General features: G+C 40.9%; 1 protein-coding gene across 1 annotated transcript; it reads right to left on the bottom strand.

Annotated features, from left to right (window-relative positions):
- Positions 1-7,163: 7,163 nt before the first annotated feature.
- LOC149072492 (constitutive coactivator of PPAR-gamma-like protein 1) lies at positions 7,164-9,476 on the bottom strand. The gene has a single exon (XM_089247209.1). It carries the CDS (start codon positions 9,474-9,476, stop codon positions 7,164-7,166), a length of 2,313 nt encoding a protein of 770 aa, XP_089103335.1.
- Between the last annotated feature and the right edge of the window lie 3,675 nt (positions 9,477-13,151).

Here is a 13,151-nt window from a genome sequence, read left to right as displayed (position 1 = left end):
TCTATCATTTTTCGTTTTTTTACACACTAAATTCACCTTTTTTGGAGAGGCTCGACAAATACCCGAGCATAGGGGTTCTACTGCGGAATGGGGAGGGCGCAAATGGACCCATGGTGTTCTTGAGGACATCCCCAGACCTATGATTCCAAAATTTTGCAGGGCAGCTAAGAAATCGCCTATTTTTTCCCATTTGTCAAGCCTTGCCTGTGTGTATATACAGGGTGATTATAAAAAAACTATCCCGACATATGGGCCCCTAACTATCATACCATTCACAGAAACTGAATGAAATTTTGGCATAAGGTATTTTGAGGTATGCGCTCAAGAATGATATGGAAAACAACTGTGTCACTCTTACAGTTACGGTTACAGTGAGAAAAAATATCAAATGGCAACACCAAATTTTTTGTGTTGGAATGTGATCTCCATTGTGAAAAACCCTAAATAGCTTTCGAACGGCAACTGTAGCATAAAAATCACCGGCGGTAGATAGGCTAAAAGTGAGGACAACCAATAAGGACAGAGAAGCAGCATAATATAAAGCATTTTATTGTGTTTCACAAATTTTCCACATGACCTTGTGGAGGACTAATCAGGCTGGGATCTCAGCCGAAGAAACGGTGTGACGAATGAAACAAACATTAATGCTCTGGTGCATGGCAAAGTCCTTATTACTTTTTCCTTGCCTAGCTCCGGAGATTTTCGTGCTACAGGTGCCATTCCAACGCTATTTAGTGTTTTTCAGTATGGCAGGGTTCCCAGCAACCTGGAAAGTCAGGGAATCGGAAAACGGTCAGGGAAAATATGAAATATTTGTCAAAAGTCAGGGAAAATTCTAAATACTTGGGAAAAGTCAGGGAAAATTTGAAAGGAAAAAAATCAGAGGATAAATCTACATTCAAATGGTTTACCTTCACTTTTTTCCATGGAAGATTATTTTTCAGATCCCCAGGGAGAGGAAAAAAAATCCTTATCAGCATTTTCCTCCAGATCCCCTACTGAGAGAAATGTCTTATCAGTTGAAGGGTGGGATTTTACAATGTTGGCCAAGAAAGAATCTGCCCTCTGAGTAAATAGATGAAGGGATCAGACCCTCCTTTCCATTGTTGAAAGCAAAGCCAATATACCAGCTCTTAACTTCTTTTCTATTTCTTCTGAAAAACCATTTTATTTTCTTGTTTTTTTTTCCTGCCTGTGGGTAGAGAACCTTTAGGCCCATTTCACACTGAGCGGACCTGGGTCCAGATCCCAGATCTGCATGCCCTTTCACACGAGCACTAAAGTTCTAAAAAATCTTTAGTTTGAAATTTTTGCATAAAAACTTTTTTCCCCCAATTTTTGTAATTATTTTTCTCCTTCACCCCTGATTCAGTGCTCATAGGCAGCCTAGAGCCATTCTTTGGTGGTTTAATCTAGAGCCCCATAGAATAATCTTAATAGTTTAATCTTAACATAATGATGCCTTTTCAGTTTGATCGTCACAATTAGTCAAAGAGAGAATATCTCTCAAAATATTTTCAAAAGGTTGTGAAAAAAAAAATCTAAGATCTGTCTTTTTAGAAAATATGAAAAAAAAATTCCAAAAACACATCCAATGATGTTCCAAAAAAAAAATCAGGAGATATCAAAGACTTTGCAAGTAGAAAAAGAGGGAGGGGTGGAGACTTTCAAAATGTCTGTGCTTAGAAATATTCACATCCCAATTCTGTGTTAAGCCTGGATTACACTATAAAAATTTTATAATTCTTTTACAAATGCTACCAATAAGCTGATCGGTTGCATTTTCTCGAATGTAACCGATAAATTTATTGGTTGCTTTGTTTCAAGTTTTATAAAATAACTTTCATAAACCTTTTAGAGTGAAATCCCATCCTTAGATTGGTCACATTTTTTTTTAAGTTTATAGACTCAATATCATGTAACGTATATATGTAAGTATTGGGGGTGGGACACACACACCCAAACTATTCAAGTGTTTAGGGCTTTCAAACGTGTTAATCCAGCCCTGAGTGAATGTCGTCCATGGATAACGTTGTTTAATAAAAGTATTTAGTTTTAAAAATAAAACAAATATTTAAAACATTTTTAAATATTTATATTTTTAAAATTTTAAAATAAAAATAAAAATTTGTTATTAAATTTAAAAGTTATTAAAGTATTCAGTCAATTATATTTGTAATGAATTACAGAACGGCTTATAATTTTGGTCCCGTCAGTGTTTGTTGTTGGCAGGTTTTATTATATAAAATTGTAAAGTATGGACAAAAGGCAGTTAAAGTTGCTATATCTCCTTTATCTGAGAAGGAAATGGAGGGATAGACATAGACAAGTACATCCTATTGATGCACAGGGACCTTCATATGGTGTTTTTATATTTATGTCAAATAATTAAAAAATTCCATGGGAAATCGTCTTGAAAAAGTAGCCAAAGATGTGGACTAATTCGATCCGCATCCACGTCGTGTGAATAGCTCCAAATAACCTAATGTACGATACTTGTATGTACGGATGTGGAGCCCGCACGTAGGTTTTGACACATGCGGATGCCATCCGGACCCACATGAACACTTCAAAGGTGCGGGCGCATTCCACATCGTCTGAAATGCTCTGTATATACCAATTGTTAAATCTTCTTCCGGACCTGCTTCCACATCCACTCCGTGTGAAAGGGCCCTTAACCTTTATATACAAATACAATGCCACAACAGGCAAATTGCCGAACGAGGTGGCTGACTTAAGAACATCATAGATCCCCGAGCCATTTTTTGGAGGCCCTACCTACTACTGCTACACCCCACCCTGCGGAACCCCCAACGAATTGGTACATGCGGGAATGTGCGTGTACTTGTAGTGAAACCTGACATGAAGTTTTTGGTTCTCTGTAATGCTTGTTATGTGTAGTGCTGCCATCTGCCAACCACCACTGTGGGGTTCGAACCCGGATCCTCGCATCGCGAGTCCGTCACTATAACCACTCGACCACCACAGCGGCCAATATGTTGAGGAATGATTTGAATTCAGTTATCTCTGTGAAATTTCCAAGGAAACTAGTGTTGTGTACAAGATCATATACACTGTTTGATTTTGTAAGGTGGTGGCGGCAAAATATTAACTTCTGTATGTAATGTGCTTTTCAATGGTGTATTACCGTGAAATGATATACAGTCGCCCCACCCCGTATTCGCGGTTCCCGTATTTGTGGTTTTTTTCCCTTCATTGGATTTTTCCCTCAGCAATCGTCATTTACATGTTTTGTTTACAAAATTTGAGTTGTGCCTGTTTAGGATGGCTCATTTGTCTAGTGCTACTGATAATGCTCCGAAAATACAAAAAAAAAAAACTATATATATTGACTATGCTTGGCAAAAGTAAGTCAGTTGCTGCTGTGGCTCACACCCAGATGATTTTCATGATATAGATCCCTCTATATTACGTTCTTCACATGTAGAAAAATTGGTAGAGGAAGTCTTGTCAACATACTCCAACATGATGATATGAAGAAGAAACTGCAAACAGAAATTACAATGTTCTTTCAGAAAACATCACCAACAATCAATCGCTGCATCCTCGTTTACATTTCCTTATAATTTTGCGTTACCCTGCTCTTCTCATGATGTTCAATAAACAAGATAAACAAAAAATCTATGGTTTCAGTTATTTGCAATTTCCCATATTTTCCCCACCCCCAGAATGTAACCCCCACAAATACGGGGAAAGGGTCGACTATAATTTAGAGCATAGTTTCCTAATCTTTTTTGGCCCATCACCACCCTTCAGAATTTTTTTTCACCCATCGCCCCCAACGCAATCTGACCCATAGGATCCTATGTTATACCTGTAGCTTCTACCGCCCCCTGGAACATTCCATCGCCCCCAAGGGGGCGTTAACGCCCATGTTGGGAATCACTGATTTAGTGATATTAGATGGTTTAGAATTATATATGTGTGTGACAGTGTACGTGCATTTGGTCATTGGTCAGGGAAATTTTTGAATTTGGTCAGGGAAAGTCAGGGAAATGATCAAGTGGATTTTGCGGGGAACCCTGTATGGAGATCGCATTCCAATACAAAAAACTTGGTGTTGCCATTTGATATGTTCGAAATTTTCTCACTGTGACCGTAACTGTTAGAGTGGCACTGTTGTTTTCCATATCATTCTTGAGCGCATACCTCAAAATACCTTATGCCAAAATTTCATTCAGTTTCTGTGAATGGTATGATAGTTAGGGGCCCATATGTCGGGATAGTTTTTTTATAATCACCCCGTATATGTGCAAAAGTTAGTAAGTACCCAAGACAAGTTTACAATATTTTGTTTAGGTCACCCTTTGTCCATCACAGTTGTTCCAATATTCACTTAATGCTGTGAATAGTTGTTGTAATATTCACTTAATTGTTTACCTATTTTTGTAAGTACTGAAGTAACTGCACACTGCATGGATAATAATATTCGCTTGTATGCCCCTCTCGCTTATGTATTTTTTTTCTTGTACTTTTGCGCTATGGGGATGAGTGAGAGATAACTTTATACAGTCTATGCTCATTATAATGATCCCATTTAATAGCAACCATTCCATTACAACCACCAGGAGGACACTGTATAAACAAAGATTTAAGGAAAGTGAAAGTTATTTAGATGTTGTGAGAAGGTATTATTCAAAGTACATATTTCTTTCTGGGGGGGGGGGGAGTGATAGAAAGATAGCCATACTATGTTTCTCCAAGTTTTCGGGGAGCTGCTGTTGCTTGTTTGAATAAGCAACAGTTTTAAATTTTACGTGACTGCGTTAGCATTTGTTTGTAACAGAAGTTTCTCTCAGCGCTTTATCATAGCATTAGTTTATTCAAATATAATGTAGTTTTACAATATATCTTTAACGACTATGTCATGTTTGCGTTAACTTTTGCACAGGTTCTATGTGCGCTGCGCTTTTATGCTACTGGTGCCTACCAGAGAAGTCTGAGCCAAGACGTCTGTTTGGGGATGTGCCAACAGTCTGTAACTCTATCCATGCAGTTACTGAGGCCATCAATATGTTGATGTTACTAAGTATGTCTTTTCTCGATGTCCCAATATAGCGACCTGCAAGAGAATTTTTTGGAGAAGCTTAAATTCCCGTTATTCGACCTCTTGTACCAGAAAGCTTTCAAAAAGCCGTTTTCCACCCTGTGCACTCGCTGTCACACTCAAGTGATTGTGCTACAACAAAGGTGGTGAAAAGCAGATTCATATGGCCATCTTTGAAAAAAGACTGCATGCATTTTGCTAAATGTTGCATGACTTGTCAGAAGAGCAAGATCAGCAAGCATGTCAAGTCACCACTCAGACAGTTCCCATTATCCAAATCTCAGTTCAGGAACATCCACATTGACATCGTTGGTCCTTTGCCACCTTCACAAGGCTACACGTACTGTCTCACATGCGTTTACAGATTTACTTGGTTGCCTGAGGTGTTTCCTATGGTTAATCAAACTGCTGAATCTGTTTCTGAAGTTTTCTTTGCAGGATGGATTTCAAGATTCGGTGTCTCAGAGGTTACTACTACTGACCGTGGTGCACAATTCGAATCTGAGCTGTTCCGTTCTTTCACTCGTTTACTGGGCACAGAGAGAACAAAAACCACTGCATACCATCCAGCTGCCAACGAGATGGTTGGGCGATTCCACAGACAGCTAAAGGCTTCCATCATGTGTCTTCCAGACCAGTAGCTGGTCAAAAGCATTGCCATCCGTCTTACTTGGAATCTGCTGCAGCCTCAAGGAAGATGTTGGAGCCAGTCCTGCAGAACTCATCTATGGTGAGACGTTACATTTACCAGGGGAATTCTTGCACTCTTCCAAGATCTCTCCACGAGCTGACCAAAATCGAAAACCTTTTTTCCCTCAAAGATAGAGGACGGTGAGTCTACTCTTTCTTACCCCTTCATGGTATTGTACACGTTAAGGCTCATAGCTGTCGATGCCTGACAGTCCAGTGGTTAGGGAGCTAGTCTCTGACCGTGTAGGTTTGGGTTCGAATGCCGATTCAAACTACTAGCACTAACAAATTTCCTAGACAGATCATGCTGATCCCTTGGGAATACGTAAGGATCACATTATTAAATCTAATTTAATAAATATTAAAATTAAATTTTACTTTGCGCGCGCCACTGAACATGTGGCTTGACACATCTGTTGACAGCCTTCGAGACTCTCCTGATAGGGCATTTAATGACTGAAGGCATTAACAAATTTAGTTTTTTAGAATTCAAAGTCACTAAACTCTTTCTTGACTTGTATATAAGAATGTTAAACAATACTAAACATCATTATATGACTATTATCATTACTATCTATTAACATTCGTTGAGTCAAGTCACTAGAATTTGTATGCTTCTGCATTACAGAACATCCATCGCAATAGTGAGTAGCCACTAGTAAGTGGAGGAAATGCATAGGATAGCTTTTAATTCTCATTCTATGCTTATCTAGCCACTTGCTGGTACTTTACTCAGCTTGTCTACAGGCCTTATTTCTGTGTCAAGTATGTTTTAATTCATAAAAAACAAAACAAAAAAATTCACAATTTTTCCCACTGAAAAGTGGACTCGTCCTCTCAGCCCATGCCCACGAATTCCCAATTCAGACATATTACACTGAATTCTCAATGCTTGTGTCTGTCAGGTCAGGCACTGTTCTTTTGATGCTATGTTGATGGTGCTCGCATGTCATCTGCATTTCATTTTTGAATTATAACAGCTATCATAAACAATACATATAAATGAGTCGCAGATAACCCAATTAAGCTATTTAGATTTCGTAAAGAACATCCGGTTCCATCAGGAATGATCATGACATAAGTTAACACTAAAGTTTGCAAGACATGAGCCCTTTTTTCTAGCAAAGTGTAAGACCCTGTCTAATAAGATCTCCAGGTGCTATTCTAGTCTGAACAATGCTAAGTATTGAACATGACAGGAATTTCCATGTAGAAGAAATGGATATTAAATCTAAACACAATAAAACCAAGACGCAACCACATCAAATAATAATCATATAATCATGAATGTAAAAATCCCACGCAAAAATACATGACGTATGCATCTGGAAACAAAAATAAACATAAGCTGTTATTGCCAAGGTTCTGATGCCAAACAGTCTACCAGTTCAGTTATCTATCAGTTTCATTTGTTGAAATTGGTGGCGGAGAATTTCAGCTCCAGGCTCTCATGAGAACGTTTGCCGTTCAAATTTCTCAGTAGTCCATACACAATCTTGGACTGCTGACAGAGAGGCTCTGGTTCTGCAGTCTCCACGAGCCCACCACTATCAGTCAACTTTCTTTTTTTTGTTGGTGGTGTGGTATCGAGTAAAGCGATTGGTGCTGTTGGGACCCGAATGTCTTCGACAATGGCGGTTCGCATTCGTTCCACCAGAGTCATGTCATTCATACTTGCACAGAGGTCGATCAAGGTCTTACCAGCGCTGGCCTTGAGAAGTATATCATGGAACAGCTTTCCATCAAAATATGTACTTGGAAGACACACCTCCCGTGGTATAGGGATCCCACACACTTCATTTGCAAACATTGCATTTTCAACTCCCTGCATAAATAAAGATGCCAGGAGTACTCCGCGGGCATTCAACACAGGCAAATGGAGCTTTTCTATTTTGCAAATGTCATCACCACAACGACGAGGATCAACAGCCTGGACTAGAAATGCCAAGAGTTCGAACTGCTGAAGAAAGACGCACTGCGGATTGGTGAGAATGTATCGAAGAATGGTACATAACATCATGAATTTTTTTGGCACATAATTTCTGTCCGACATTAGACAAGTGTTACTTCTCATGCAAGTAAGAAATGCTTTTAATTTAATGTCACTAAGTTCAGCATCAAACCACAGTCTGTTGATTGATGGGACGGGCCAATCCATCGCTATTGGCTGTACAATCTCGGCTTTCACGAACTTGTCGTCGTTCCTCCAGATCCATTCTCTGATGACCGTGGCTGAAAGGGGATCAGCAACGCCGTTGTATCGATCCTCATGCTGGTAATTAAAGAGCAATGCGTACGCTCTCTGTCGAAGTGACCGGAAGAACAGTCCAGGACAAGGTAGTTGCGAATTAGTGATGTCTTCAAAACCAACTGGAACAAAATAGTCACCTGTTGACAGAACTCGATAAATCGCTGGATCTAAGAGTCCGTTCCGATGACACTCATGGGCGTATTGCATTACCTCGACAGGGACAGATGGCTTCTCCAAGGACAGGCCTTTCAGGGACTTCTTCAGTTTCTTCTGTAATAGCAGGTTATCGGTGCTGCTGCACTTACGCTTCATACTACGAGGTGCGACAGTCGCCAAACATTGATCGTAAGACATTGATTCAATGCTACCAATATCACATTTTATAGAAAAGATTTGTGACAAAGTATCACTATCACATTCAATTGGCAGCTGATGGTATCTGGTCTCATCTAAATCAACAGCCGCTGCTGCTTCTCCAACACTGGGTGAATTTGTCGCTGTCTTTGTGGATGGCTCATGAAGAGAATAGTACAGGACGGCTTCCTTGAATTTCTCTTTCACCTCCAACTTGCCATCACCAAAAACCATTTTGGAGATCAGGTCCAGATCATCGACGGATCGCAAACGACGGACGTAATGAACGACAGCTTTGATGACAACAAAATCCGATTGGCCTTTCTTCATCTCGCTGCATAACCTTCTATGAAATTCTGCCAAATCTTTGGCAGACATGATGCGATTCTCGAGAAGCGAGGCCACGATGGGGATTCTGGCTCGTTTCAGGTTTAAAGCCCTCTCAATTTTATCCATAACGAATTCTACAGTCTGCACGGGGCCGTCGTAGGTCATCTGTAACCTCCCCGATGAAAATAATCTGGGAGGATCAAACGCCAGGTATTCTGGATCATCTGATATCACTCCTTGGCATTTATGTTTCTTGACAAACTTCATGATCTCCAGCTTGTGGTCGTTCACTGACTGGACGACATTCACTCCCAGCTGTTTTAGCGCGATCCTCAGACTCCCGTACAGGCCGTTCGGTCGCACCCAAAGCTGTTTACGTGGGCGGGTGTTGAGTGACAAGTATTGCTGAACTTGTTTCATCTTCTCCTTGATGGATGATTGTTCATGTTGCCAGTCTTTAATGTGGATGGAATCAGACGTCCCGTCAAAGAAGACAGTCACTTCGATGTTGTTTTTCCGCAGAGTTTCGGTGAAGAATTTCAAAAAACTCACCATTCGAAGCCACTGGCCACCGCATATCCAATCACCGAGATATCCTCCATACAGTCTCACAAGGCTCCACTCACCATCCATGACCAAATGGCAGGAACGCCCGCCGTCGATGGCACTGTTCGCATTAGATACTCTAAAACTTTTTGCTGGACTGTGGAATTTCAAATTCACCGGAACGCACGACTTCGCATGGTGCTTTTCTACGTATTTACGGAGATCGGAGGACGCCATGTCCGCGTTGTTGATAAACTAATAAACAATCAAATCTTCATTGACTTTTGAGGTCGCTATGACTAATTAGGTCCTTTTACCAAAATTTAATTATCGCGTCTTCTACGAGGCTTTCTTTCACTCCAGATAGCGATCAATTACATATCTGTTGCGAACTCTTCCAAGGTCCACCGCAATAATATTTGTTTTGTCACGTGACATCCGTCAAATGAAAAACTAAATATCTGGAAACAGACGACAACGTCAATCTGGAGAGATTTTACGGTTATATTTAATTGCAATTAAATCATTTTTCAATTGTTTCCGAACATAATCTTCCTTCAATCAAGTCTTCTCAATGACGTCATTTTTGATAAATCAGAGGCATTGGGGAAAGCAGACGACAATGACATTTTATTTTAACGTACTTTTAAGCCGGGTTTTTCTAGGAGCAGGTTTTTCTACGTTGCGTGAACCGAATGGGATCATTTGGGCGTCGGCAGAAACGTGTTACTTTATCACGCTACGTGTTTGTGTTTTTCTAGGTGTCGCATCATCTGTTCTGTCGTCTGCATATCCACGTATTTTTGCCATTTCGCACAATAAAAAAAAGAAGGGAAAGAAAAGTGAAGAGAAGATAGGTGACTCCTCCAGAAGCAGTCGGCTGATCACGGCCAACGTAAAGCGCTGGCGTGAGGCGTGTTGCGCTCTGTAGGAAAACAGTTGTACCACTTTTCCTACCGTGAGTGGACAGCGTGTCGCGCTGGGTGATTCCCGTTGCACGCGGCGCAGAAAACCACTCCTAGGAAAATCTGGTTTTATACCTACAAGGGCGCTTTAGGACCGCTTCACACAAGGTCTATCTGATCATAACGGTTATATTTAATTGAAATTAAATAATTTTTCAATTTTTTCCGAGCATGATGTCTTTACGAATAGGCTTTTCAATGACGTCACTTTTAATGAATCAGAAGTTCGGAGTAATTTCCACCAACGTCCCTCCCCCACATATCCTGGACAGGTGCGGATCCAGAGCGATGTGTCGGGAGGGACGACTTTTTGCTTAGGTTCGTTGGCTGATTCCGTATTATTCCGCTATAGGAATGTCCCCCCCCCCAATTCCGCAAATGAGCGAAAAAAAAAAACCAGCTGTTAAAATTCGTTGCCTTTGTAGTCTAGTGAGCTCGATTGAACAAGGGTTCGATTCCTCACAAAGGTAGTTGACTTCTCTTTATTTCCTGAATTCATCTTTGCATCAACTAGCGGTTCAACCTTCGTATGGATTGTGAAAAGGGACATAATCCTTGGATAAGTCGCTATCTGATGGCAGTGTCAACAATCACGAGCTTTGGCCGGAGTTAGGTCCGACCGCCCATGTAGTCTCGTTCAGCGCACTCTACGGAAATATTGAGATTCGTTGCCGTTGTAGCCTAGTGCGCTCGCCCGCAAGTGAGAGGACGTGGGTTCGATTCCCCGCAAGGGCAGTTCAGTTTTCTTTCTTTCGTTAATTCATCTTCGCGTCCAGGGCTAGACTTAAAGTGGGTGCTGCTATACTGGGCCGTAAAAATACTTTGATTATATTTTGATTTTAATGTTCTTAACAAAGCAAAGCAAATAAAGTTAATGTTACTATCACAATTTTTGAATCTGCCAAAATGTACGTTTTGGAATTTTTCCTTTCATATCTTCCAAAAAGGCAGACCTTTGATTTTTTACCCTTTGTTCTAGTCTTTTAAAAACATTCAACAATATTTTCTCCCATTGACGGCTTTTTAGAATTTCCCGAACCGGCTTCAGGAGGAACCACTGAACCTTAGCATGGCCACAATATTATCCACAAGTACTGTACCTTAGTTAATCGCCATCATCGGGTGCCTTTTCTTTTTTGATATATTTTCTGAGTTCGCTTGCAATCTAGATCTGGAAGCATTGCTTTTGCTTCTACGGTAGGTCAAACTACGCAGTTGATCCACTTATGATCCATATACGAGTATACTCGCAGATTTGCACGTATTGAGTTCTCCTTATGTCCTTGTTCTGCATAATTTGGCTCACTCGGCGCCTTTTCGACGCATGGGATAACCTGGCCATGCCTCAGGGAAGTGCCGAGAGGATCTCGTGACAATTATATCTATAGTTACAATTTTCAAGAGTAAGTATGCAAATTGGAAGGCAGGTAGATGGGGGGACCTCGAAAAAATTGCTTTGCCCGGGGGCGCATGAAAAGCGTACGCATGATCGACCTTTCGAGGAGCACAAGGAATCTTCCCAGTGAAATTTTGAGTTACTAACTTCAAAAAAAAAAAGCGTTTTGAATTAAGATATTGATTTGATAGCATATAAAAGTATTTTCTTTCGATATTTTAATTCGTTTCACAAAAATATTTTTAATTTTTTAATCGTCATTTGGAGGGTACGGGACCTCTACCCGCTTAAGCCTCTGGAGCCTATCTGGAATGGCCCTCAAGTACGGATCCAGATGGAGGTGAGAGAGATCACCCCTCCCAAGAACCCAATAATATGGGAGGAAATTTGTTTGTCCCGTAAAATACGGGATGATCCGATGCACCTACGCAATGCAATATAAGTCGCTTCTCCGACACTTCGCCCTGTATCCGCTTGTCTCCGCTCCATTCGCAGCTGAAAATGTGTTTTGGTTTTATTCGCTCGGGTGCGGATACGGAGGGGGAGATGGGAAACCACCTCCTCTCCCAAGAGCCGAAAAATTTGTCTGTCCCTCAAAATACGGGATGGCCAAACGAATTTACACAATTCGCCGCCCCTTCACAACGTCCTGGATCCGCGCCTGAATGCCTTGGCCTTACTTTATGGAAATTTTGTAACATCTGATTCCAAAAACTTAGCATTAACGTGAACTCTAGTTTGTAATATTATTTATTTCTCTAGATTTGAGATTTCAATATTGTTGCTGTGGAAATAGCGTATGCGTCTCATCTTGCGTTAAAGGGGAATTAGAGGCAGAGTGTCTACCAACACGGGAAAGTCACGAAATGAGAAAAAGGTCACGGAAGTCCTGAAAAAGTAACAAAATTTGAGTGTGATATCACTGTTGGGAACAATATTGGTTTTCTATAGAAAGGACATGATCTCCCTCCCCCCCCCCCCACATCATGGAACAGTGCTGTTGATTTTTGGCTTGTCCGCAAGCCAGAGTTTTCATTGGGGGGGGGGCTCTGTAGTATGAAAAAACAATGATGGTGATTGTCCTTGGCATTAGAGCTGCAGTCCTGTCAGCCCCATCCTTGTGGGGGACAGTGAAAGGGCACCAATTTCCTCCCCCCCCCCCGCAAAAGATTATTATTTTTAATTATCATCCATTTTTTTTATTTATTTTGATTGCGTCGATCTTTACAGACTAGCTATAGCGAACGACGAAATCGTAAAGTATACGCATGCGACAGAATGAGAGAGTTCAAGAGAAGACCGACATCGGACTCGTTCGCCATTAATTGTGTTGCGACATATAACTTTTAGGCCGAATTAAAGTGTGCGTCGCGGCTCCCAGGAGTGTTGTGGCGAGCTGAAAATATTGACTTGTGCGTCTATTCATGCTTTGAAGTGGTTCTTTAATATGGGGGAAAAAACTGCCAAACTTCTTGGCAGTTGGCAGCAAGGGAGGCAGCTGACAAAAGAGAACCTTTGGAATACTGTAACAAGCGTGCGATCTAGACCAGA

This window comes from Pholcus phalangioides, unplaced genomic scaffold, assembly GCF_987345545.1.
Source record: "Pholcus phalangioides strain wild (caught in Gottingen) unplaced genomic scaffold, Ppha-v1.0 ptg000017l_1, whole genome shotgun sequence".
Classification (NCBI taxonomy): domain Eukaryota; kingdom Metazoa; phylum Arthropoda; class Arachnida; order Araneae; family Pholcidae; genus Pholcus; species Pholcus phalangioides.
The sequence above is the reverse complement of the archived record's forward strand: the minus strand, read 5'-3'. Positions and strand labels throughout refer to the sequence as shown.

Excerpts from the sequence above, each read along its gene's own strand:
- LOC149072492 (XM_089247209.1), bottom strand. The coding sequence starts at position 9,476 with ATGGCGTCCTCCGATCTCCGTAAATACGTAGAAAAGCACCATGCGAAG.